The sequence below is a fragment of the Oryzias latipes genome, chromosome 9 (assembly GCF_002234675.1).
Source record: "Oryzias latipes chromosome 9, ASM223467v1".
In the NCBI taxonomy this organism is placed as follows: domain Eukaryota; kingdom Metazoa; phylum Chordata; class Actinopteri; order Beloniformes; family Adrianichthyidae; genus Oryzias; species Oryzias latipes.
In genome coordinates, this window is record NC_019867.2 from 20,552,980 (window position 1) to 20,579,890 (window position 26,911).

A 26,911-nucleotide genomic window follows, 5' to 3' on the forward strand; every position below is an offset into this window, starting at 1 on the left:
TCAACTGAACAAAATGGTCATGTGGGAATTTTTCCAGAGTACTTAACTGTTGCAGTGCATGCTCAATCAAAGATTAAAATTATAAAATACACATAGTCTGGAAAAAACTATGTAACGTGATATCAGAAAGAGAATTAAACACATAAGTCCAGCAGGTGGACACACAACCCATCAACAGTGTTTTTGGTTATTCTGTGGAGTAATGAATCAGATCCACTGGCAGAAAAAGACTTTTCATGGCTCACAGTGAGGGGCTGCTGCAGGGCTGTGGGTGTTTCAAGGCCAGGTCCAAGCCTGAATGAAAATACAGCAGGGAAGGAATTTCCTGAAAAGAAACCAAATCACATTTACCACTAAACAGCAGAATATGCACTAAAGGAGAGCATTAAAAAAAACTCCTCAAATGAGAGTGTCTTGGTAAAGTTTATGGAACAATTGCCTGACAATCAAAATTTGCAGATATCCACAAATAACTGGACGCATAACATTTAAAGATCAAAACTACAATTAAAAAAGTAAAACAAATATTTTAAAAAAAACTGCACCAGTGTGTGAATGTGTGTGTGAATGGGTGACTGGGTCTGTGACTGTAAAGCGCCTTGGGCCTTTGCGGGAGGTAGAAAAACACTATATAGGGCAGCAGTTTAGCTCAGGTGGTAGAGCAGGTTGTCCAACAACCAAAGGGTTGGCAGATTGATCCCCGCCCTCCCCAGCCAACCGTCGCCCCCCAAGCGCGGCCAGCCCGCTGCACACCGCAACACAGCAGTTCAAGTTGTAGTCATAAACGCAAAAGCTAATTCAATACCAGATAGCGCATTCTCTTCTCTAACCTCTGACACCAAATAATTCCATGCAGCCATTGAACACACATTGAAAGTTAAAGTAGGTTGAACTTTAATCAGTCAGGCACTCCAATTTGGTAGTGACGTATGGATGGCGTACTTTTTAATTCATAGAAGTCCTGAAAATTTGAAAATTGATCATGAAGGAGAAATTAATAATTATGGTTTGTGCCTGGCCCAAATTACAAGTCACCAAGTCTTTCACATATCAGAATAGAGTTGTGAAAGAAAAAGCCTGGAGCAAGATTTGCACCACTTCAACATTTGGTAATTATTGCTGATGTGGCTCAGGCCGTAAGTAAGCTGTCCTTTAGTAGTGGTCCTGGTCCAGATGGTAGTGGGCTAAATGTGCATTTAAGAACCCACGTTTAGCACTTTCCAGAACGCGAGTCACATGCCCAATTGCATATGAGTCAGTAATCTCCCTAGAAGAGATTGAATTCAAATCAACACAGAACCTGAAGCAGAAATCCCTGCATGGGATTTGGACAGACACAGTAAAACAGGATGTTATCAGTCTGAAGGAAATGTGTCTGACTGACATGGTGGGAAGAAATGAACGCCAGAAAGTTTTCTTTCAGACTTGGACTCTTTATACCCTGAAACAGCCTTGTTGCTCAAAGAAAGTTAGGATGAGGGGAAGTTTTTCATTTTCTTTCACAGTGAGAGTCTTCTAGGAGAGGTCTAATTAGGCCTTTCATGTATTTGACTTATCTGGTGTTTACTGAAAAACCTGGCTAAATGGCTTCCTTGTATTTTGCCTGGCCACACAGAATGTGGAAAAATGGCTCTGTAGTGGGCTTTGCTTGGCAAAGCAGCACTGTTTTATTTGGAATCTCACACAAAGGGATGAGTAGCCCAACAGGACTGCAGTGGACCTGAGGCGTTTGGAGTTCACCCAGGCTTTGAGATCCATATCTGAGAGAAGGAAACAGCAACATGTGTTTGTTAACAGCATTTGTCTCATGCCTTAACTACATATTCTGTAAAGATTAACTTGCACAAATGAGGTTATTGCTGAAAGCAGAAAAAACTGATATTTTACATCTTAATGGTCTCATTCTCAATGCTGTTCGTCCTAGAGGTTCAGCTTTGTAGCAAATTTCCAAATGAAAATTAAAATGCTGTCTGTTCAATTTCTCAATAAAGAGTTTAAGATTTCCATGTTAGTGAGTGCATGGAATAAACATTTCTCTCCACCTTAATATTCAAATGATTGTTTTAGTCCAAAGATGCTGATGGACTTGTTTTCCCTTCTGTCCCTCAATTTTCTCTCCAATGGTTTGAAATCTGTATTTACATGTTAGTAAATCGCAGATGTTTGTGTTTTCTTATGAATTTAAAGCTGTTTTTACTCCTTTGTCCTGGCCTTTATTTCTCAAGGGTTAGGCAGAGTGTAACACTCACACCATACATGAAAGCACTGAATGAGAACAAAACTGTTACTCACATTTCTGGACTTCCTAATTATGTGAGGACTAACGACCACCTTGTTTTCCCACAAACTGCTGTAGTTTTCCTCTTTTTGCTTCCGCTTTTTAGATAGCCATGTAATGGTGCTCAAACCATCTTCTCAAGTCAAACAAGTGTTTGGCTTTTTATACTTTTTCCACAATAATGATTTCACAAACAATATCCAAATGTGTGACTTGTAGGAAACTACACCAAAACAACAACTTTTTATCATTGTTATCAGTAGAAAAAATACAAATGATCTATATGTTTGTTATTATCTTTTCATTTTTTAATATATCTTCAGGTCAAGTTGTGGATCATTTTTGCGACTCAAAAGCCACAAAAGTTAGGGTAACATTTAAAGTGTGACAAATATCCATCCGTCTTCCACTAAAACCCTTTTGAGCTCACAAAGTTGCTTGAATTTATTCCAGCCACTGCTGGGCAAATGCAGGGCACACTCTTTTACCAGTTCATCACAGGGCCACAACCACACACACTCACACCTAGGGACAATTTAGAACCATCAGTTAATGAATGAAGCATGTTTTTGAACCATGGAAGGAAGCAAAATAGGCATCAAATAAAACGTTTTTTGTTTGTTTTCCATCTCTGCTTTCTCACCTTTTGAACCAGCATCAGTGCTCACTATGGGGAAAGAAATATATCTGCCAGTATTTTTTAACAATTAGCTGACTTGTGTTTTCTTTTCATGCACCTTCCAAATACGGTCCACTCACACTATAGAGCTAAAACCGTTTAAATTTTAGAAAAACCACATTGCCGATCATCCATTCTTTTCAGATCCTTATTATACAGATTTTGTTTCAGAACGAGTCAAAGGAGAAAAGATAGATAGATAGATAGATAGATAGATAGATAGATAGATAGATAGATAGATAGATAGATAGATAGATAGATAGATAGATAGATATAAACTTTATTAATCTCCCAAAGGAGAAATTCAAAAGCCAGCAAAACATTCACGCTTTTAGATCTTGACAATCAAACAACAGAATTCTCCAGCTTCATCTTAGAGCATTGAATTAAGTACTGCAGAGTCAGAATGAGGAGGTCCACTCCAGAGATCAGAGTATTTGTGATTTGAGTCCAGAAAATGCTTGAGTGTTTGTCCTTTGCTGTTGGTTCAAGACCAAATCATGATCACGTGAACAGTGTAGTCAGCACAAACAGAGGTGAGCACACAGTCTTATCAGCTGAGCTCAGTTTTGTTCCTATGGAAGTGCATGAGGATACCTACTGCCAAAAACAGAATTTAGATAAACCACAAACATCTGCTTTTTCATTGTGTCAAAAATCACCACAAACTGAAATATTATGGATGATACATTTGGATGAGCTGTTAGCAACTGCACAATTGCCACCATACTACATCAAGTATTTTTCTCACAGTTTTTACCACATCACTGTGATTTGGCATCATTTCAGATGAAAGAAAAACTTGTTTGTGCAATTTTACTGTTTAAAAAAAAGAAAAGTTAAATCTTATAAAATAAGTAATGTATTGACTAAATTTCAATTCATTTAGTCAGTACTAAACGTATTAATAAATAATAAATGATGTTTGCATTAATGCTTTTCCAAGTATTAACAGAATAATTCTTCAAAAGCTGGATTTAACACATATTTTTACCATCTCACGTGTAGTGCTTCAGTGCTGCTGTACATCACTGCACACTTTTAACACCTACTTTCACTACAGAAGAAAAGATTAATGTTCACCAAAAGACTGTTGAGTAATACTAGGACCCTTTATGCAACCCTTTCTAAAGCATTAGTCATGTTTGTTTTTGAGACAACAGGCAATCTATTTGACTGTTTTTCTTTGATTATATTGCTTTCAATGCAAAGGCCTTTGGAAAAAGCTGCCAAACCTAAAAGCAAGATTTACCTTCCAGTGAAACCTCAACAATCTGGAGCATTAAGCTGCAGCCACTTCAAAGTTTAATTTTAGTGCTTCATTAGTCACTTGTAAATAAAGTGTCATTTTGGACCTGTAGCAAGTGTCTGCTCTCCATGGACTGTGTTAAAATAAATTTGTAAAGTTCTGCAAAGAAAGCATGGTTTCCTGCAGTGCAGCCTCATTACAGAATAAACAGAGACATTTTGGCAGAGGCTGTGTTAAAACTCTGCAGGGCTGTCCATCAGGGCCTAAATGTAGTTTTCTGCGGGTCAGGTAATATTACCTCAAACATTTTGGCATACAAAACTGTGTCAGTTTAGTTGATTGTTAATTTAATTGACTTAATTTAAATCATTATTTAGTGTATTGAACCCCTAAATTTTCCAGTGACCCCTTTTAATGTTTGCTTGCTACCGGAAAGTATGTTGTACATTTTCTGTGAACGATTGGCAGCTAAATGAAGTCACTCAAGCAGGAGTTTCATTTTCCACCAAACAGAATGAGGATTTAAATGTGTGCAAAATGTGAGAGACTCAAGTCTCATTATAATGAGCTGTCAAAAATAGTTCTAAGAAAAGGCTTTTCCGTATGGACAAATGGTAGAGACACTAACTCTATAAACTCTGTTGGAGACCAAAAATAATTGACAGCAATATTTATTTAAAGAACAAAGAAAAAAAACAAAGTTTTACATCAAAATCACAATCAATTAAATAAAGCACATTGAGAAATTTGGCAGAAAAGAGGAAGTTTCATAACAGGAGTCCAGTAAAAAAATTTATTGAGCATCTCCACAACACTATGAGAAACAAATGTACAGATTTGCCAATTTACCATCAAGTGAACATTTCCTTGTAACTTACTTTCTTTTGACCTCATCTCTGATCGTTGATGTGATTTTGGAGTCTAGAAAGCCAAAAAATAATAAGTTTGTAACGGGTTTAAAAAAGTATTTTTAGAGGAGCTTCATTAAAAAAATAAAACATTACTCCATATAAATTTTAAGATTCTGTGATAAAGTTAAAAGGGAAACGGATATGTCCAAAAATATATTTATATATGTGCTGGCAAGGGGTATCCAGAATGTTATTCTGAGAACTTTATGTCACATTCCAGCATAGGGTTGGGAGCATCGTGTTCTGGGATTGCCTTGCCCCCAATGGCCTATTAAATATTTAACTGTTGAAAAAATATATTTACCCCCAAACTACTAAATTATTGAAGTGAGCACCACTACATCCTTAAAAAAGCTGAAGATGAAAAGAAGAATTCAACAATTAGAGCATGGCAAAGCAAAAGGCAAACTTTCAAATCAACAATAAAAATTATAAACAAAATAATCCTGATTTCAATTTTCAATAAAAGTTTCTTATGTCATCCAGATTCAGTATCTACTGACCAACTATTGTTCACAGTAGCAGAAAGTTGGATTTAGTTCTACACTGTAACTGATACAACAATGACTGCTTTTCTGTAGGCAGACCAGTAATAAAAAAGGTGGTGGAAAATTAAACGAGGTTTTCTGAGTTTTAGAGGCACTTTTCTTGCCAACATCAGTATAATAACAGTATAAATATTACAACCTGAAAAGTGTTTCTTCTGGCTTCTTGTCAGAGCAGGGGCAGTGAAACAGCTCCATTTGAGACAGCACACATAGCATGTGTGAGTCTACAATGTGGACCACTATCTGTTTGTAGTCCAGCATCAACACCAATGAGGCACATTTTCAGAATGGTATAAATTCATTTTTTAAAGTCTGTTATGTCTGTTAGGTGCCAGGAATTTTTAAGAAACACTTTATAGGTCACTCTTATTGCTTTTCCATCGTAGTAAGGTGTTTTAACTCTATCCAGCACTCTTGCCACCATCTGAATTCAATCACTCAGTGCTGAACTCATTCCATTGTTCATCATGGCAATAAATTATATATATATATATATATATATATATATATATATATATATATATATATATATATATATATATATATATATATATATATATAATATATATATATATATATATATATATATATATATATATATATTTCTTTTTTTCAGATTGTGAGAGTGTCTTTGTTGGTGGGCATCTCTGAACTTCATGCACACAATAACTAACATAACTTGAGTCACATATATGGTACAGGGAGTTTTGGTGATTTCATCAGCCTATTTAATTCCATTAGTAATTTATTGCCATGATGATATTTGAAGCTGTGTGTGCATAAGAATAATCACTTGTAAGAGATTAAATCCTGCTGAGGTTTTTTTTCTTCAACCTCTTTCTGGCTGTCTGTCCGAAATTTAATTGGCTAAATCTTTTGGGCAGGCATTTGGGATCGCTTCAGAAAAAAGAAGCAATAGAGATAAAGAATGATTCCATTTATTTCACAAAATATGTTCCTCTTATACATGGCAGACTTATTCTCAGGCCAGGAAAGGAAATGGTGGGTTTTGTTTGGAGTTTGTATCACTTTACACAGTAGCTGTATCAAGAGGCACTCTAGCCAAGTTTCAGTTATTTTTTATGTCAGAAATAAAAAAGGGCCTCTAATTTCCAGGCTCAGGTAGCTCCAGACACATAAACTTAAAGTATAAACAATTGTTTTTTTGTGGAACAGATAAATCACAAAAGTTAAAATCCATTCTAGTGGTTGGTTAAGCTTGAGAACAGAAGGTTTACTCAAATAAGAGAAGCGTTACTTTTAATACTAGTTAAAGTCATCCAACTTGTAATAGGCAACGCAAAATACTAGTTTTACAATGCAAGTTTTGAAATGGACTGACTAATGACCTGGTTATGACTTATTAAATATTTCAAAAGAACAAACAACATAGTGCAAAAAGGAGAGTTCCAAACTTTTTCTGTCAAAATTAAATGTAACACTGCCCTCTAGTGTCTACCAGTGGTACGCCTTCCCTTTGTAATTTTACTTTTAATCACTGAAATCTCAATTTTCCTTTTTTTTCTCCTTTGTTTAATTTTAGGATTATTTTGATCAGCCTAAGCATATGGAGCAAGACGACAAAACTACAATTAGTCACCGCTGTATTGCAACAATTATTTATAATCGCTAGAGGGCAAAAATGTGTAACTGATAAGCATGGGCGACTTCTGTTGCCATGGTGATGACGCCGAAACCTGCAAAAAGGCCGCACGCCCTTGACAACTATTTCCATTCGTTCCGGTTAATAAAACATTTGTTTAATTGTATGTTTGGGCAATTTAAAGGTAAAAGTGTAACATTAAACCTGATCAAAACCATAACTCCGAACATGTAGCTGTTTTACAGTATACCGCATTCCTCTGATTTCCCAAGATGCATCGCTTTATTTTGTCTCGTAGCTCAGGGAGATGATAGCGAACTGACACCGCCACCCTCCGCTCTCACCCATCCTAAGCGAAGCCCTGTCAGCATCATCGACATGGTTATCTAGCTGGACTTGTCTGAGCCGGCGGAGCTTCTTTATGAAGCGAAAATTAACAGTGTTCACGAGCTAACCCACGACCGTGAGTCATTAGCTGAAGGTAGGCATTCCATTGAACAAGATTAAGGCGCTGTGCCGGCTACTGCTGCTATCTCGCTATGCTACATCAATAAATAGCGACGCATAAACGCTCAATCTTTCATTGAGAAATATAACAAATCAATCTGAATAATTTACGTATTTCATTATTAATATGAATTTATCAGTTGAGCAGGTGGATTTGTTTCATTTAGACTTGTAACTCTTACAATGTTTCTGCTTTAAAATTAAGCAAACCAATGACAACATTGCGGTAGATGTTAGATGTTGCGCATTTCTGTGAGATTTAATTTTGAAATAAACAAACTAAGCCTCGTTTGCGCGTCAATAATTCTTACAACGCGCATAAATATTCTTGTTTATGGGTTCCGTTGTTGGTGGGAATAATGTGGGAGATTGTTGTAAAGGAAGTGGCTTTGTTGCTGCCTGATGATGAGCTTGTTTTTGTTTTCTTAAAATGAGGCCAGCTGACTACAAGGACGGCATTTCTGATGAGCCCAAACAATGCAGTGACCGCATTCTTGAAGTCACCTACAAAACGTTATTTTGTATTTGATTTAATATGGTTGTGAGTCTTATGGAGTCTCATATGAAGCTGTAGTTCTGTCTGTGAGGAGAGTTGAACCTCTGGCGCCTCCTGGCAGGGCCCGCTTGGTTTTTATTTATGGATGCTGTCCGCAATGCAGGTGCTGAAGTTGGGGGTCTGTGGTGGAGGAACCGTCGAGCCTTCCTGTCCTGTTTGGTTGGCTTTGGAAGTGGGGGGTTTGCCTCTATGGTTCGTGTTGTTGCTTCTGGTTCTGGAAACCTGCTGTTGAAGTTTCTGGGTTGGAGACGTCTTTTTAAAAAAAAAAAAATTATATATGCATGTTTAAGATTTTGAGACTATGGTATTTGCGTGCAAAGGTGGAGCTTCATTGCAGAAAGTGCTGCTTTTCTTCGGTCCTGGGTTAGAAGACTCATATCAAGCTTCTGTGCTGCTGCAGTTCATTGATTATTTATATTCTCTGAGCGTGGCTAAAGGGAATAATGAAAGGACCACCTCAGATGACACCAGATTGACACTGTGGACCTTCACTTCCCTGAACTCCTCCCTTCCTCCTGACCCTCATGAATTTGCTGCAGGAGCCACTCTGATATGAGAATTGGCTGTGGTCATCTCTTTGTGATGTGCAAAAGCTTCCTGAGCTATTCCAGGAAAGCGCTGGGATGGGAGATGTGCTCAGCGAGCAGGGTTTACCGGAAGGACTCCATGTTGCTCATCAAAAATAGATTATCTCCTTAGCCTTTATGACACACACAGTATAGATGATTACTAGCCTGTGTTTTGGTGGTAGAGGGCTTTTCTTTTGCTCCTCTAAAACTCAATGAAAACATTCTGAGACCTGTTGAAACTAATTAGCACGTCCAGTCAGGTGATTTATTATTCATGGTGAGGTGATGATGTAACCATGAGAAGCTGTGGGATGTTTTGCACATTACACACATTGCACGTTAGCATTTGTTTTGTATTTGTTCTCTGGAATCAATGCCCTGCCAATGCTTTCCTCATGTATGACAGGAAATAAAAGTTGTTGGTAAAAAAGGCCAGAAAATTGACAGAAGGCAAAGAAGAGGCAGGAAAGCAAAGCAACTTATCAAGAGATTCTCTAAACTTGCCACACCCAGTGTCAACATGTTTAACCCTTTATGACTTCATTATCAAAATTGTGCTTTTTACTTTTTAACCTGGCATGACATTGAGATTTTCAAGATACACAAAGTCATTTTCATCAATCAAGAATCCAAATTACTTAGAGGTTTAAAAGTTAGCCTTCTTTTTTTCAAAATAAAAATAAATAAAAAAGTGTGTATATATATATATCTCATTGAATGTAATCACTACTAAGCACAGTTCCATGGCAGAAATTAAATTTTTGATCATTTTAAAATGAATGTATATGTTCTATTAAACTTAAAATTAATACAACAATTACTCAAAGTATAATACTTAAATAGAATATTTTCTCATATTTTAAATTAAAAGATTTTTATTTAGCTTTATGTCAACCCTCTGATTCTTTTATAGTTAGATTTTGGATTTTTTTTTTTGTATTGCTTAGCATTAAGTCACTACACTTCTGCTTCTTTAAAATGTTTCCTTTAGCATTCCAGCATTTTTTTCATAACTCACTTTCTTTTCAAACCAAGGATCAACAACCTTTAACACTAAAATAGCCAATAAATCCTGTTTCTTACAGACTAAAACCCAGCAAGAGCCACAAGGTCCAACCTCATGGTCTAGAAAAGCACACTTTTCTTATATTCTGTGGCCATTATGCCATTACTTTATAAAATATAGCTTTTAAACAATTAAAATTATGACAGTGTTAGTTTTATTATTTTTCTTTTGACAGCAGCACATACAAAAATAAAATATATCCTGTGCCAAAAAAGATCCTAAAACAGCAGATGTACTTGCAATTATCCCTGAAGAACCTGGCCTCTTATCCATGAGGCATAAGATAAGAATATGAGTTCAAATTTATTCTAACAACAAACCACTATGACAATACATCAAACCTTTTATCCTCATTTTGCTGAACCCTGTTTTAAATTAGATTAGATTAGATTTTTTTTATTAATCCCACGAATGGGAAATTTCCTTGTCACAGTAGCATGGAGTTTGGCACAAGTATGTACAGACAGTAATTAACAAAATATACATTTTAGAAAGAATATTTACAAAAATAACAGTGTTCTGAAATAATGAACAGGGAAAGAGATGTGCAGGAATATAGAGTCATCTGTAATTTACATTTTTTGTACAGTGGAATAAAAAAACTAAAACTAAAACTATGAAAACTATTTGCTTAGGCTGAGGTTGAACAGCCTGATGGCAGCTGGGATGAAGGACCTGCGGTAGCGTTCCTTTTTGCATCGTGGGTACAGCAGTCTGCCACTGAAGGAGCTGCTGAGGTCTGAAACAGTCTGATACAATGGGTGAGAGGGGTTGTCCATGATTGATGTCATCTTGGCTAACATCCTCCTCTCACCCACCTCCTCGATGGAGTCCAGGAAGCAGTCCAGGACAGAGCCGGCCCGTCTGACCAGCTTGTTCAGTCTCTTCCTGTCTCTCTCCGAGCTTCCGCTGCTCCAGCAGACCACTGCATAAAGGATGGCTGAAGCTACCACAGAGTCATAGTTAGACATTATTAAAGACGGGGCGGTCGACCCATGATCATAAGATTGTAGGTTCAATTCCCACCTTGCACACCCATGTGTCGAAGTGTCCTTGGGCAAGACACTGAACCCCACCCTGCCTCCGGTGGAAGGTTGGCGCCAGTGTTCGGCAGCAGAGCCGCCACCGGTGTGTGAATGTGTGTGTGACTGTGTGAATGGGTCTGTGACTGTAAAGCGCTTTGTTGTGTTTGTTAACACGGTGGACTTTGTTTGTGCCAAATAACTCCTTGTTGAGAATGAAAGAGTACTTTTGTTTCATTGTCGTCCTTTTTGTCTCTCCTCTGTGTGAAGGTTGCTGTTGTGGTTCCTCCTCTAAAATCACTATGGCATCTGCAAATGTCACACTGGAAAACCAGCTGCACAGTGCACAGAAAAACCTGCTCTTCCTCCAGCAGGACCATGCTAACACACTGAAGGGGCTGCATGCAGAGATCCGTAGGCTCCAGCAGCAGTGCACAGGTGAGCGGCTGCACGACCTTGCTTCACAGCTCCATTAAAGCAACAGTAACTCTGCACCGAAAAACAAGAACAATTGTAAAACAAAGTATGCGGTACTAAAAGTCAACAAAAACTATAACTGTTCTTAGTCCTGTGGTACTAAACGTAATCGGGCTGTTTAAGATCACTTAGTAATCAAACAAATCCTCTAATGTGAAGATCTGAAATCTGGGAGTGATGCTTTAACCATTAATTAGCTGCTTTATTTTTGAAAATTCAAAATTTGTCTTAGTTTGATTGATTCTAAACAATAAAGAGCTCTCATTAACATTCTGTTTGTTTTTTATCTGTTTCTTCAGACCTGACCTACGAACTTACTGTGAGAAGCTCTGATCCCTCGAGTAAGTTGTCACCATGTTATGACACACCTGTCTGGCTGCTTTTATGTACATGTGTGAATGCTTTCTGATGGGAATTAGGGCACTCACACCAAAGTGAGAGGCTAAGAGCCTCATAATAATTCTGGATCAGGTTTGTCCAGCAAGTTGCAAGGCCCTCATTACCTCCTTCTGCACCCTAAGAGCTTTGTTTTTGTTCGAATGCTGTGTTTTTGGCTGCATTTATTCCTCCTGCATTGGGCTTTGAAACACCTCGAGTGTTTATGTCCCAAGATTTCAAATATGTGTGTTTTAGGATATGTGTTTGTTGTTGAACAAAGCTTTTCTGGATTGATTTGGTTAAACCCTCATATCTCATGTCTGGACTCCATCATGTTAGCCTGGGACATCTCAGAGACTGGAGAGCAGGAAATGAGATTAGGAGTCACAGCACTAATGCGCAGCCTCCAACCTGCTAAGTGCAGCTGCTCTGGCTGCACTGAAAATGCACCAGCCCTGCCCTGTGAAAGAAAAAGACAAGAAATGAATTCATGCATGAATTGGTGAATGAGAGTAATATAACGCTAATCTTTTAATCATTTACACACTCAATAATAATCATAATGATAATAATAATAGTAATAATAATAATAATAAAAATGTATTATTAGTTTATTATTATTAATTGTATTATTAATCATTTATTCCATTCTGCTTGCACATGTTTTGGGCTGTGTGGGAGGAGAGGACAACAGTGATGGAGGTCAGACGACAGCTAGGCTATATCTTCTCGAGCTGTAATTTGAGTCTGGAGCCATCTGACCGCTGCAGATGAGTCTCTAAAGGTTCATGTTGTCTGTGCCAGCCGTCATGCTGTCTGTCTAATTTACTACAGATGTTTTATTTAAAGACCTACTCCAATGAAAATTATGTTTTTTATGGTTTCTAACGTGTTCTTGTGGCATTTCTTATGGTAAAAGACCTATATAAAGAAAATTAAGTTTAAAATTGCATTTCTAAGTATTTCTTCATTCAAATCAGTGTTAATCAGGAGCAGTTGCAAAAATGCTGTGGGGAAAAAAGCCTGTAATGTTACAGTTGGTGGGCCACAAACGCCCTGCTCTGCTCCATTTGGATGCATCCACTAGCAGACAAATAGATCCATGGACGACTTCATTTTCTTCATTGAAGCTTGCATCTGGCTCAAAGCTACACAGCTGAATAGCTCCAATATTGCTCACCATTTTTGCTGCACCGCTAATGTTAGCTTGGCATTGTGATGGGCTGTAAGCTAGAGAGTAAACAAAGGGATGATGGGAAATGAGGTTAGGCTTATTCCAAACCAAAACTCAAAGGTAAATTTCTAATGAACTACTGCTACTCTGCAGAAACTATGTCCTATGAAACGACACAGGTTTTTGGATTTGGGATAAAAACAACAATAATAATTAAAAGAGCACTAGGAACATTTTTACAATACCTCAAAAGATGAATGGAGCGGGACTTTAAGTTTTTCGTTTTGCAATAAAGGTTTTATACAGCTTCTTTGTGTTTTGTTTTTCACTCCTCACAGACGACGGTGAGATCAAATGCCTGGAACTGCAAAGGCGATGTGAAGAGCTTGAGACACAGCTCAAGAAGAAAGAGGAGGAGAACACGGAGCTACTCAGGGACCTTGAGCAAAAGAATGCCATGATTTCCGTCCTAGAAAACACCATTAAGGAGAGGGAGAAGAAATACTTGGAAGAGCTGAAGATGAAGAGCCACAAGCTGGCTGTTCTGTCTGGAGAGCTGGAGCAGAGAGCAAGCACCATTGCTTACCTCACCTCCCAGCTTCACGCCACCAAGAAAAAGCTTTTAGCAGGTAGCTCCTCTGAGGCCAGTCCTAATGTGAGTCCTGTCACCTCATACAAGCCCACCCCTCCTCCTTCTAAAGACAGGCAGCCTGAAACTCCCCGTCGGCGCATGAAGAAGAGCCTTTCCCAGCCCCTCCACTCAGAGCTGACTGAAGTTTACCGCCTCGGCTCAGACGGCAGGCGGGTGGTGCTTCGGGAGACGGTCGAAGCCATGCCCGACCCCACACCCTTCCTTCAGGCAGGGAGAGAGTCTCCTGAACTGCAGGTGGTGCGCGAGCGGCCTGCTGTCATCCCGCCCATCACCTCTGACCGCTCCCCCATCCCCCCACTTGGTGCCTCGCCCAGTCCCCGTCACAGCCCGGCCCGGGACCGTCAGCACAGGGCTCATGTGGGGGTGGCCCACCGCATCCCTCATGGAGCTCCTCCCTTGGCCCCAGTGCACACAGAGCTGGAGACCCTGGCAGTGGATCAGGTCAGCGAGGAAAAGGTCGTGCGGAAGCGCTCCGGAGCCGACAGGACAGTCTGACACTGCAGAGCTGAAGTGCACACAAGCCCCACACTCTGGTGGAGCACAAACACAGTACCCTGTCCAAACAGGAGGAGCCTGACCCACTGTGTAGCCTGCTTTTCACAGCAATATAATCAAATGCAAAATTATTATTTTCTTGTATTCCATAAGGAATTGTTGTCTTTTTACATTTGCAGTAAAAAAAAAAGTTTCTGTAAAGCATGCCAAATTTTCCTGTTTATCTTCCACAGAGACTTATCAAGGACATCCTCATTTTTCTTTCTTGCACCTTTTTTCAACCTTTCTTACATACAACAGATTATCAGCCAAATACCTACATCAGTGCCTGTTTAGCCAGTTCAGTCACAGAAGCTGTGAAATGTAATCATGGTTACTGTTTATCTACCCACAGTACCTTTGTCTGATCCATCTTCTTCAAATACAGGCTGTGCTTATCAACAAGCTATATAACAAGCTGCATAGAATAGTAAGAAAGCTACTACTCCCCAAATGTCGTACTCTGTGATACTTGTATAATCTCGTTCCTGTAGGCATAAGCATCGTGATGTGCAGCAGAAATGTGCAGGTTTACAAAGTAAAAGCTTGGAAATTAGGTTTTTTCTTTGGTGACCAAAAGAACAAAGCACCAGGGTGGACATATTTCAGTGCAGTATGAGCTGATCGTGAGGAGATGTGTGAGCACGACAGGAAGAGGGCAGCAACCGCCACACACAATCATTTTCAGTTCACACGATGTTTCATTGATTGTTTTGTGATACAAGGGCATTTCTAAAGTCCTATCACTGCTGTGATAGGACTTTGTGATATTAACTGTACTTTATAAATGCTATCAATTTATATGATTCTTTCTTTTTTAATTAATGGTTGAATATCAAGAAAGAACAGATAATCACTGTAGTTTCTGCACCACCGATTTCCAATTTTTTTAGTAGCCTGCTTTTCACAATAAGAGCACCTGTCATTAAAATATACAAATTAATATAATAAAGCTAAGCTATTTGGGTTTGGTTATTTGTTTGTTAAAATGTGTGAGAAACTGCAGTTTTAAACCATCCATCACTTGACACTATTGTAAAATAGACTTGGGTTATAAATACATACTATATATAAGCTATGGCTGGACAAAAGTGTTTTTAAAGCTAATAATGTAATTTAGATAATGTCAATATCATAGCTATTATTGTTGTAAATTTTATTTAGGAGTTTATACCCTTGATAATCTGTTTGTTCTTTCTTCAAGTCACTGGCTCTTTTGTCTCCTTTATCCCTTGTGCTATCCTTGGCACTTTAACATTGGGAGTTGGGTCATCTAGACCCACTAGACAGTGCTCTGAACCTTTTTTCTTCAATGATTTGTGATCTTCAGTGGTTTCCATGGATTACATGAAATCTTTCCACCTTTATCCACCTTTGTCATGGTAGGGAGAACACATCAATGTAAGGGTGGGGTCATCTAAGATAGCACAAGGGTTAAATGTGATTTTAAAGTAGATTCCTCCAAACAACAGGTGATCAATACCTTTGCCCAAACACAGCAGCTGCCTCAGTCTGCAGGGTTTCTGCGTCGGAATAGCCTGCTGTTGAGTTTGCTGTGCAGTTGAACACCAGCACACCTGTACTTCCCCACCTCTTCCTTGACCCTTGTGGTATCTTAGATGACCCCACCCTTACTTTGACGTATTATTCCTACCATTACAAAGGTGGATAAAGGTGGAAGATTTCATGTAATCCATGGACACCAGTGAAGATCACATATCAATGAAAAAAAAAAGGTTCAGCGCACTGTCTAGAGGGTCTAGATGACCCAACTTCCAACGTTAAAGTGCCTAGGATAGCACAAGGGTTAAGCTAAATAAATACCTGCCGCTGATAAAAAAAAATAGGGAAGACCAGAACATGCTAAATACAGGGCATATGCAATTCCACGATCGGACACTAGGGGTCACCCTCAAAGCACACATTTGAGTCAGGCATCTTTTCTTTTTCACTGCTGCTGTGGTCAAGCCATTACTGTTAGTGGGTAAGCGTTATGTCCATTTGAATCCAAAAATAAAATAGCTTTTTTTCTTAAATAAATAAATAAAAACTAAAATAAAAATGATGTATTTAAAATTAAAAAAAAAAAAACTTCATTCTAGAATTGTGTGCTCCAATAATGTTTTTAGCGTTTTCTGGCTTTTAAAGAAAATAAAAATGGATTTAATAAAACTTTTGACAGAGGACTGTTACATCTCATACAGATACCACAAAACAAAAAAAAGTCATGAAAAATAAATTTTATTATCCAAACACACTGGGTTTAATTCAGAAAAGTAGGCCTCTGTGCTCCTCAGGCCAGTTTTGATGAGACTCAAGATGGTCGTGACGAATCATTTGGCATTCTGATTACTCTATTTACAGCTAAGAATGACACTTTAACACACCTCACTCAAAACAATGACACAATAACCATTTTGCTGAATTTAAAAATAGCCATACTGATGAAAGGGTGAAAAGCTTAAGTCAAAGGAATAAAATGACAACAGAGCCATTACATTTTTGGGGAAAAACTGTGCGTAAGAAATAAAGAGGGTTCGCTAATTTTAAAAGGCCTCAAAGTAAATAAATTATATATAGATTTTTTTACATTGCAAATAGATATTTTATTTGGGTGTTTAAGTCAAACCCTGACCATTTTTCAGAGATTAAGTACATTTTTAGACTATTCAGAATGTACAGCTCAGAGGAGAACTCTGATCCGATGAAGGCATACAGACGTCTCACTGCATTGGCTCCGATGTTTTGTCTTCCGACGCTGATTTATTGTGTTGAGAGTCTGAACACAGCAGAACCCGTGTCATTCCCGAAAAATGTCAAATCACTTCTAAAAATGACTCATCTAAAGCTGCACACCTTAATCTGACAGCTTTAACTGCTCCAGCTTTGCCTCCAACCCATCAGAGACAACATTTAGGGGACTGCGAGGAACATCTGGCAGAACGCTCAGGATCTGCTCGCTGAAACTGACACCGTCTGCTGGAACTGAGGCCGAGTCTGGATTTCCCTCCTCTAGCAAAGACTTCAGTTCTTCCTCCAAACCATCCATGTCTTCATCTGCAGAAGGGAAAAAAGCTATGATTTCTGTGGACAGAGGTCATTAAAGATCAGAGGGATGGAAAAATGCCATACCTGCAGGATTCACACCACTGGAAATGGTTCGATTGACTTCATCTTGTGTGTCGCACAGCTATTTTCAGAACCAAACAAAAAAAAACAGAGACTAGGTTAGAAATAAATTAAACGGAAAAACACAATTAACGAACTGAAAATGTACCTCCTGAATTTGATCCACCAGACTCTCTGCACGCTCCACAGAAACATCCTTTAGAGACAGCCTTAAGGCAGCCACTCCCGTCTGATATGCCTGCATCACCTAAAGACCAGCATGTTCAATTTGGAGGTTTAGACAACACAACACCAAATGCACCTCTTACCATCTTATCAGTCTGTGACATAGCTATTCGGTCCAGGATTCCTCTGATGCTCTCCATTTTGGCAAACAAGTTGTTTGCCCTCTTTTCGATCCTCTTCTGGCTTCTCAAACACCTGAGAGCCTAAAACAGAGAAATAAGCTAAGAGAACCAACTGCAAACAAACCCGATAGTTTACACACACACACGCATGATGACTACCTGAGACTTTTTTCCTTCGCGAAGTAGATTTCTTGTTTCTTCCTTGCACCTGTGAGCAGACAGGCATTAGGTTCCACACACAACCACATTAGGAAAACTAGTTTGTTTGAAGATCTACAGGACTTATGACTGTCATCTGAAGTCCGACCTGTCAGCTTCCCTTCCCAGTTTTTCCACCCGCTCTCCCAGGAGTTTCTCACTGCGCTGCAGCTGATAGATCCCAATGTCGACGTCATTCAGGGGAGACACGCGCTCCTGTCCTGCCTGACAAAACTTCACAATCTTTGAAGAACACCAATGGAAAAAAAAAAACATTTATAGGCACAAGAAAGCTTCCAAACAAAATAATGAGCTTTATTTAACTGAATTACCTTCTCTCCCTCATGCAAACTAACAATCACTTGCTTATCCTTCTGCAGCTGGAGCAGGGCCATGCACAGGGTGCTCTCATCTGCACAGATGTCAGAGGAGAGCACACAGAGCTCCTGAAAAGAGAAGATGGAGCAACTGGATAATTCACTGTTCCGATAGAGCTGAAGGAGTTCTGCTGCTTTCTCCTAAAAGAAGAAGAAGAAAAGAAGATTAGGCTGCATCTGAATGAAAGCTTTCTCCACTGAAGGACAATCAGAGCTGGACAAACCTTCACTATTTCAATCACAACAAACGAGTCCTGCAGAGGAACCCCTCCACCTCCCAGCAGGGTGGAGAAGGTCCACTTTAGGGGCTTCACTAGCAGGAGGCCGACGCTCCACGACACCCAGCCACAGTCCACGCTGGCGGCGAACTCCGACTCCCTCTGGATCTTCCCACCTCTGCCGGAAGGCAAAGCAAACACGGTGAGCGAGGCGGCTGACAGCGGAGAGTGTCGAGGCTCGACCCGCCGCCGTTACCTGGCCATGGACTGGATGACGGTCGGCAGCCCCAGCGGGGATCTGTCCTTCCTCCTGAAGGTCTCGTTCAGGTCCTTCAGGTTGATGCACACAGAGCCCCGCTGCCTGCAGCTCCTCATGATCAGAGCCGACCAGAAGTCCATCTTGCTGTCCCAGTCCGTGACGTTCACTTCTCGGTTCTCCTTGAATTCGGAAAACATAAAATTCATGCGCTCGTCGTCCTCCCATTCAGTAGGTAGAGTCATTTCAGAGCTCGGGTCGGGTGCGTGAAGCAGGCGAGAAACAAGACGGTTTTGTCGGTGGTGAGTTAGCCAAAACAACAGGCTAAAGTGGGCTCAACAATCACTTCCTGCTTTCGAGAAGTAGCAAATGTCACATTAAAAAGTCCAGAAGTTCAGACATAGTCTGCTGGAGGAAAATCCGGGACTGTCGCTCTCATTTCAGCTGTAAAAATAACAGAATTCAACCAACAACCCTGCTAACATCAACTAACGCAACAACAAATGGGGGGTAGTTTGGGTTTGTGTTCATGCCCGCGCAGAGAGGCGGAGATAAATGTCCTAGTGCTGGTTTCTTTGTATAACTTCCGCCCACACGGACGCTTTGAATAAGTAAAGCAAGCGCATCCACAGCCTCAAGAATGTTGCATTTGCGGCGCTATTGCGCATTAAAAATGTCTAAAAATGCTTGATGTAAAAAAAAATGTTGGGTTTTTTTTGCCACCGCAGCTTAAAATTTAATCTCTTGTTGCTTTTCCTGTTAGATTTATGCGAACAGAATTTAAAGTAAAAACTTGTCCAAGTCTGAACAAAATTATTTTATAACATTTTATGACTGATTTTATAGCCATTCAAACCCATTAGATATATTTTTTGAAGCACACAATTATACACTGAATTTAATAAACTTTAATATTTTTTTTGTTACATGATCATGCCCCAACCAATTTCTTTTCTTTTAAATGTTTTATTTTGGTCAAAACAAGCTGTTCCAATGGTTAGGCCTAAATGAAAAAAATAAACATTTTGTTCATCAACTCACAAATAGAGATATAAACTAAGCAACACCCCATTTTTTTTTAATTTGGTGGATTCATGTTTATTTCTGCTCGTTCCATTTTTGATCCGTTTTGTTTTGTTTTTTTTAATTTTGCAGAACAATTATAACAATCCAAAACTCATAGAACTCTTAACATACAAAAAGAAAATATTAAATCCTGTTAGCTTGTTACACAGAATCATGCAACAAAATTCCTCATTCACTGTATAACAGAAACATCTAGACTGTGTTACTTTGATGATTCAGGGACTCATTTTGTCAACATACATACATGCTGATCACACACATGTCAGTTCTGTACATTTAACAGCAGCCAAAGATGACAGTGCACTTTCTGTGGCTGAGCACAAACAGTGATGCGACACCTGTTAAAATGGGATTTCATTCAGATGTTAACAGTGCATAAAAATAGAACAATCGTTACATTATTTGTCTCAGCAAACATTTAGTCACATGGCTTAAACACTTTGCAGTCTTATTTGGTACATTTTCTATTTATAACGAAACACGTCATATTCTCATTTGGCACTGAGATCCACCACCAGGTGCTGGTAAGCCAGGGTATTTCCTTTGAAGCTGGCAGACAGAAGGAAGTCCTTGTCATCCACAGATACCAGGTTGAACCCTCTTGGGGCTCTCATGTTGAGCTCCTGGAAGGGCTGAAAGCGCTGGGTGAGATCATCCCACAAGTATACCCTGGAGAAGGAGAAATCACTTCCCAGAATGAGGTACTGGCGGAGGCCCACAGAGAAGGGATAGACTGCCATCGAACCCCGAGATGGGAGAGTCTGGATCTCTACAAAACGCTGGCCTTCCCAGCGGAGGATCTTGGAGTCACCGATGAAGCGGGTGAGGCAAAGGTAGAGCGCTCTCCTCACCCAGAAGTGCTTGACCATCTGAACATCAGCCACCTCTGTTATTTGGGAATGGAAGACAAACTGCTTTTGGCTTCGGTTCCATTGGTAAACCACTGGTGTCTGAGACGCACTTGAAAGGATGAGATGAGGCTTTCCCCCCACGTCCAGGAACTCTACGTGGGTGTCCCGATGCCAGGGATGGAGGGACTGATGGGAGTAGAAGCCGTTGCTGTTCCAGCGGTAAATGCTGGTGGAGCCTGCCTTGGAGCTGTCAGCAACCACAAAGTACCACTCTTCATCCAACTTGAAGGTCTCCACAAAGTTGGGCTTCCTCACACGGCTTGTGTCGATGTCCTGGATCTTTATGAAGCGCTGGGGATCCTCTTCCCACCTGATTTTACAAATAGACAGTCATTGGAAGCTCAAAGCCTTTCGAAATAAAACAATATCCAAATATTTCATTAACTAATGAATTTTAGGACCATAAACATATGGTGGGCTTAAATGGAGTAAAAAAATAATAAATTCATGTACAATGAAATAATAATTTAAGGCATACTTAAATCTAACCTAGACTAGACCATTTAAATTATTTTAAATATAATTTAACGTGTAATTAAAAAGTGTGATTAAAGTGTGAATTGCATTTTCTCCCCATGCATGTTCTCCAGGTACTCTGGCTTCCTCCCACCGTTTAAAAACACGCTTCACAGGTTATCGGTTACTCTTATCCTTCCTAGGTGTGAATGCGAGTGTGTATGGGTGTGTGCTTATGGCCCTCCATCAGACTGGTGACATGTCCAAGATGTCCCCTGCCTTTGCCCATGAGTGGCAGAGATAGGCTCCAGCAACCCCATGACCCCAAAAGGGACAAAATGGGTTTAGAAAACAGATGGATGGATCATCTCGACAGATTTATTTGCCTTTAATTCTTTTACATTTAATTTTTATAGCGTGTTACCATGTTACAGTAGTTCTTGTGTGAATTTTATATTTTTGTACTCTAAATGAATGGAAGAATTTATCAAAAATGTGTTGTTTGATCCACTGTTTCAGCACAGTGAGCAGAGTGAATTCATTTTCATGTATTACTAAAGAAAGTCTTACTTGTATATATGAGATCCTCCAAATAGCTGAGCCACAACCATGTAGAGAGTGTTGTTGATCACCACAGGCTTGCAGTACACGGCAGAGCGAGCTTCAACAGACACAGGATCAAGTGCATCAGGCTTTCTCTTCTGTACAACAGCCACTTGTTCAAAGTCCTCCACTTACATGTAATGTTGTGGGAGCTCCTGAAGACCATCTCCACATGGTCCCAAACATACAGCGTGCAAAACCCTGAGTCGGGCTGAGCAAAAACAACAAACTGATCCTCACTGAACTCGTAGGACTCCACAGACACAGAATGGAAGGGGAACGTTTCATAGACAGCAAAATCTGCAGGAAGAGGAACCACAGTGATGGATGGCCCTCAGAATAACACCTCATTGAGCGGCGCTCATGCAAGGCGATGGTTTAGCTGAAACCTGCGCTGATGCAGTTGAAGTCTCTGGGTGTGAGATCATGGATCCTGCGACCTTGGAACTCAAAGGGGCTGGCACAGTAGATGGCAGGAACAGACGTGTTGGTTTTCTCCATCCAGTCCACCAACCACTTGATCTTACAGTCACAGCGGAACGAATTCCCTCGCAGGTCTCTGGGAGAGCAAAAACACAAGTTAAACTTGGAAAGATTTGAAGTCCAAGTTTACTGAACCCCGTAAGAGAAGGTAAAATGTCAAAATGCTGTGTTGGCTTCACACTTACAGGTCTGTCAGGATTTCCAAGTGTTTGAAGAGATCTCTGGGCAGGTGCTGCAGGTTGTTGTTTGACAGAGACCTGCAAATTAACAGTAAAGCGAGACAAATAATACTTATCTGTTGTTTTTTTTCTTCATAATTTACTGCTCAGTTCTGGTTCTTTTCAATCAAGTTGATACTTACAGATGAGTTAAGGATTTGAGCCCTCTGAATGTGTGCTTGGACAAACTCTGGATATCATTATTCTCAATGAACCTGAGGATAAGTTAAAACAGTCTGATCACACACGATGACAGATGTTGATGGCAGCCTCTGAAATCTGGCCACGTTTGCAGAATTGGATTATTTTTATTCCTGGTTTAGAGCCAGTCTGCTCTAAATGCTGAGATAAAATACCAGTTGTTTGGTTAGAATTGTGTTTTCAATCCAAAAGCAGTGAATCACGTTCCCTATATTTGCTTTGCTTAGTCATTAGATTTACATGGAGTGCACAAACAGGGCTGCAGCGAATACCCTGTAACACAGACCTGCACTGCACATTATTTTTGATACAAAACACCTTGTATTTAGATATTCGAGCTATTTTTCCAGGTTATGATTTGTTTTAACATCTATTTCCAAGTTTTTCTCAAAATCAGCTCAGTCGTAACTTTCTTACATCTTATTAAGAGCTAGGATGAAGAAATAAAATTTCTTGTTAAGTGAAAATGACTTGCTGCCTGGACAGATCATTTTACAACTTTCTAGTGATTTTTTTTCTTAAGATGACTGTTCTTTTCATATGTTTAGACTACCTCTTGTACAGTGTGCACTCTACCGTGCAGTAAGCAAACATTTCAGTGAACATCAATTTGGCTGATGGCATTCAGCCTTCTTCCAATTACTAAAGCAAAGTGTTTGCTGACAGATGAGGATTTATTTTCAGCTTAATTTCCACTGCAGAGTTCCTGCTTTTTCAAATCTTAGCCTCGTGTTCCATTATAAAACAGACCCAGCTTCCATGAATGTGTGACAGAACTCAATTTACAACATTAAAAATCACCTATTTCATCTGAAATTCTAAATAAAACTTTTCCATTCTGTGAACTCAGTTGATTTTTGGACACTCACAAGTATTGGAGGTGGGATAGACCAGCAAAAGCATCATCAGCAACAGTGGTGAAAGTGTTGGAGTTCAGGAGCCTGGAGTAGGAAAATGAAAGCATTCCATCAAGAAAGTTAAATATATTATAAGGTGTTATTAATTAAAGTGAGCAGTAAGGCATTTTAAGGACATAAGTGTAAGGACTTTACAGAAACTGGGGCAGACACAAAGACAGAAACCTTCACGGTGGCTGCAGTAGAGACAAGCAAACCTTTGTGTGACCACACTGAACTGAAGGGAGTCAGTCATTGGCTATGAGACTGATACTGAGCCACTTATAACTGCTATGTCATCACTGCTTTCAATAACCATTTATCTGCAGGAGGCAAACTCAAGAAATTCATTTGTTCCAGTAAAATAAAGCTGTGCTTTTAGCAGTTTTGCATATTTACTTAGGAGCAGCAGTGAAGTGGCTGTTAAATGAAAATGAAGTGACGGTTAATGGTGTCTTAAATGTCTAAAAGTCTTGTCATTGGGGGCATCACTCACAAGAACTGCAGCAGGTGAAGGTGCGAGAAAGCCCCCTCTGGGATTGTTTGAAAGGCTGCGTTCACCATCGTCCTGTTTGGACAGAAACATAGAACGCATCAGAAGAGTCCTGTCATCACAGCAGAGGTCAGCCAGGCTTTGAAGTACCACTTTATGCATGTCAACATGGAAACATTTCTGACTTATAGATGCACACATGTCAAACTTCTTCCTGTTTTTATGATGTACAAACTGTTTTTTTTAAAACGAGGGCAGAAAACTTTGATCTTTTTTTTCATTAATAGGTCACAGACTTGCTGCTCTGATTTAACACTTCATTAAATCCAACCCCTAGTCAGCTTTCCCTCCATCAATGTTCCCATTTCATTTTGAGTGCGCCATTTATTGACTGTAATTCTCAATGCTCTTCGAGGAGTAATCTCTCAGAGGAGAAGCACATCTCCTGCACAGAACAGGAATCTATTGTTAGTCTTCATCTCTGGGGGTTGACAGAAACAAGAATATTCTCTGGAAACTAAATTTAGTGTGTGGTGCCGTGAAGGAAGGATCGTCACTGTCACTGCTTAAGAGAAGACGTGTTGCATCCGCACAGCAGGAGAATGAAACACATCCAAATTCACCTATGAATAATTAAAGCAGAGGCAGGGATTTCATGCATCATTACATAATCGTGGGTGACATAAGTGTTATAAAGAGCCTGCATGGTGCGAATACTTCCTACCGAGAGACGGTTTTGGTTGCATGAAGAACAGACTCACAGAGAGATGATCCCAGGAGGAAAGCTTTTGGGGATGGTCTTGGTGTCCACACAGAAGGCACTGTCTTTGGTGCAGGAGCAGGTTGCAGGGCAGCGGGGTACCTTGGAGGCTCTCCTGGCAAAGGATTCCCTTGGCAGGCAGAGCCACAGACACAGAAGGGAAAAGCAGACCAGCCTCATCCATTTCTCCCCAAGTCTCAGCATTGTCACTGGTGGAAAAAATAAGAAGCTGCTGGAAAGTGCCTCGGTGAGGTGCGATGGAACGACTGCCTGCCAGCAAAACTGAGTGCAAAACTGATGGAGACAGCAAGAGAGGGGAAGGAAGAGGAGGGAGGGGGAGTCAGGGTAGACCTGTGTATTCTCAGTTGATGTGGGTGCTCTGCAGCCCTCCAGTGGGTTTTATCTATGTTCTGCGAGTGGCACTCCTGCCAGCATCCACTCGGCAGGAACGATGAACAGTGAGGCTCCTGGAGCTTTGATCAATTATTTACCAACACGAGCAGAAACCCTAAAAGCAGCAGCAGGAAGGGAAAGGTGGGGGCGTTGTTCACATCAGCATTTCTCACAATTGTCTGCAGAAGACCGAGCACATGTTCTGTTGATGTCTTCACTGCTCAGATTTTATTTGTGCTTTGAAGTGCAAATGAACACAAAACTAAAATCAAATATAGCTTACATATGCAATATGCAAACAGGCATGTATCGTATAACCATCACATTATGACAAGTAATTTAAACTCTGATTTATTGTCTCAATTCCCAATTGTTTGAGTTGTACAATAATGTTGTTTCAAAAATGTCATAATAACCAATTTTATAAGTAAAAAGTAATGCTCATTATGTGAGCGTTTTTCAAAATTATTATTAATGACATTTATTTACGTATTTACATATTTCTGAGAGGATTATTTTTGTAAATTTTGAAAAAAGAATATGACACTGCTTGATATGTTATAGGCTACTACCATAAAAGCTGAAATATTTTTACATTTTTAAAGATAAATGTGATGGTGAAACATTACAATTTAAATGACAAAAATATGACAAAAATATTCCCGATAGACCAGCCAGCTGATAGATAAACAGAAAAAGAACCGAAACGGCGGGAGAAATGATACCAATCTGTCTCACCAGAGGGCGCTGTTGTCCCTTAAATGAACTCTGTCTGGCACTCAGTGGCGCAATGAGCAAATGCGTAATAAGTACCAGGCATTACCAGTTTTCTTGCACAACGGCTCTGTTGTCAAGAGCAAAGAGACTATGTAGTGTCTCTGCTGCTCTTAGACACAACATGTGGCCTTAAGCATCTGATCCAGATTAGATTATTTAAAAATAAAACGTATAAAGCATATTTTTCCTGATTAGAGCACACTGTGTGTTTATGTAAATAGATGATTTGAAAAACATTTCTAATTAAAATTTAGAATTTATGTGTATCTAAGATTTTACACAGAAGCAAAATAAAAAAAATTTAAAAAAGCATAACCATAACACAAACCAGAGCACAAAAGATCATTTCATCTGGTCTTAGATAACTGGCACCTCAGATTATTCTAAAAAAAACAAAACAGTTTTGTTATGTTTGCTATCAGGTCACAGCAGCAAATTACTCTCTCTGCACCACCTTACTTTATAGTGTTTTGGTTTTCTGCAAATATAGCACTATGTGTTATGTCCAAACAGCTTTATATTTTTCTTTCTGTCCAAAATTACAGGGTTGCAGATGTTTGGTTGTTAAGGGGAAACACGGCTTCTGCATTCCAGCCCATTTTCTGTTTAGTAAATAGTGACTTAGTGTAAATTGAAGCATACTTAGCATTCATTCAACAGGGGGGAAAAAACAGATAATTTATGATGTTCTACATAAAATTCTTAGATTTGTACATTTACAACATGTATTAAGTTAAATATGAAGCATTTTGGCAGGACGAATTCTCTAAAGAATGCCAGAAAACTTTACGTTTGAGAAGGTTTCTTGTTCGTTGCAGGCTTTTAATGAAATAAAGGGAAGTTTGTTTTTGTAAGTCTACCAGAGAAAAGTTTAAAATGCAAACCAGTTCCTGTGTTTTTGGGTGC

General features: G+C 39.5%; 3 protein-coding genes across 3 annotated transcripts; 1 reads left to right on the plus strand and 2 right to left on the minus strand.

Annotated features, from left to right (window-relative positions):
* The first annotated feature begins 7,355 nt into the window (after positions 1-7,355).
* On the plus strand, positions 7,356-15,170 carry ccdc92 (coiled-coil domain containing 92). Its single transcript, XM_020706143.2, has 5 exons — positions 7,356-7,452; positions 7,567-7,749; positions 11,259-11,426; positions 11,765-11,806; positions 13,356-15,170. Exons 3-5 carry the CDS (start codon positions 11,291-11,293, stop codon positions 14,162-14,164), a joined length of 987 nt encoding a protein of 328 aa, XP_020561802.1. The 5' UTR covers positions 7,356-7,452; positions 7,567-7,749; positions 11,259-11,290; the 3' UTR covers positions 14,165-15,170.
* Positions 15,171-16,428: 1,258 nt separating this feature from the next.
* chmp7 (charged multivesicular body protein 7) lies at positions 16,429-19,264 on the minus strand. The gene is made up of 10 exons (XM_011479441.3): positions 18,729-19,264; positions 18,479-18,650; positions 18,210-18,395; positions 17,987-18,120; positions 17,839-17,887; positions 17,641-17,760; positions 17,481-17,579; positions 17,336-17,393; positions 17,060-17,260; positions 16,429-16,982 (listed from the first exon to the last, which is right to left on the minus strand). The coding sequence occupies exons 1-9, from the start codon at positions 18,971-18,973 to the stop codon at positions 17,061-17,063; spliced, it is 1,263 nt and encodes a 420-aa protein (XP_011477743.1). The 5' UTR covers positions 18,974-19,264; the 3' UTR covers positions 16,429-16,982; position 17,060.
* A 586-nt stretch (positions 19,265-19,850) lies between these two features.
* lgi3 (leucine rich repeat LGI family member 3) lies at positions 19,851-25,302 on the minus strand. The gene is made up of 9 exons (XM_004072539.4): positions 24,837-25,302; positions 24,079-24,150; positions 23,556-23,627; positions 22,629-22,700; positions 22,453-22,524; positions 22,174-22,343; positions 21,920-22,084; positions 21,752-21,842; positions 19,851-21,035 (listed from the first exon to the last, which is right to left on the minus strand). Exons 1-9 carry the CDS (start codon positions 25,037-25,039, stop codon positions 20,306-20,308), a joined length of 1,647 nt encoding a protein of 548 aa, XP_004072587.1. The 5' UTR covers positions 25,040-25,302; the 3' UTR covers positions 19,851-20,305.
* Positions 25,303-26,911: the final 1,609 nt, after the last annotated feature.

Coding starts and splice junctions, on each gene's coding strand:
- lgi3 (XM_004072539.4), bottom strand. CDS start 25,039: ATGCTGAGACTTGGGGAGAAATGGATGAGGCTGGTCTGCTTTTCCCTT. Junction 22,525..22,628: donor CTCAAATCCTTAACTCATCT/GTAAGTATCAAC, acceptor GTTAATTTGCAG/GTCTCTGTCAAACAACAACC. Junction 21,036..21,751: donor GGAGGATCTCATATATACAA/GTAAGACTTTCT, acceptor TTGTAAAATCAG/GTGGGAAGAGGATCCCCAGC.
- ccdc92 (XM_020706143.2), top strand. CDS start 11,291: ATGGCATCTGCAAATGTCACACTGGAAAACCAGCTGCACAGTGCACAG. Junction 11,427..11,764: donor GCTCCAGCAGCAGTGCACAG/GTGAGCGGCTGC, acceptor CTGTTTCTTCAG/ACCTGACCTACGAACTTACT. Junction 11,807..13,355: donor GAGAAGCTCTGATCCCTCGA/GTAAGTTGTCAC, acceptor CACTCCTCACAG/ACGACGGTGAGATCAAATGC.
- chmp7 (XM_011479441.3), bottom strand. CDS start 18,973: ATGACTCTACCTACTGAATGGGAGGACGACGAGCGCATGAATTTTATG. Junction 18,396..18,478: donor TTGTGATTGAAATAGTGAAG/GTTTGTCCAGCT, acceptor TTCTTCTTTTAG/GAGAAAGCAGCAGAACTCCT. Junction 17,261..17,335: donor CAGTGGTGTGAATCCTGCAG/GTATGGCATTTT, acceptor TCCCTTCTGCAG/ATGAAGACATGGATGGTTTG.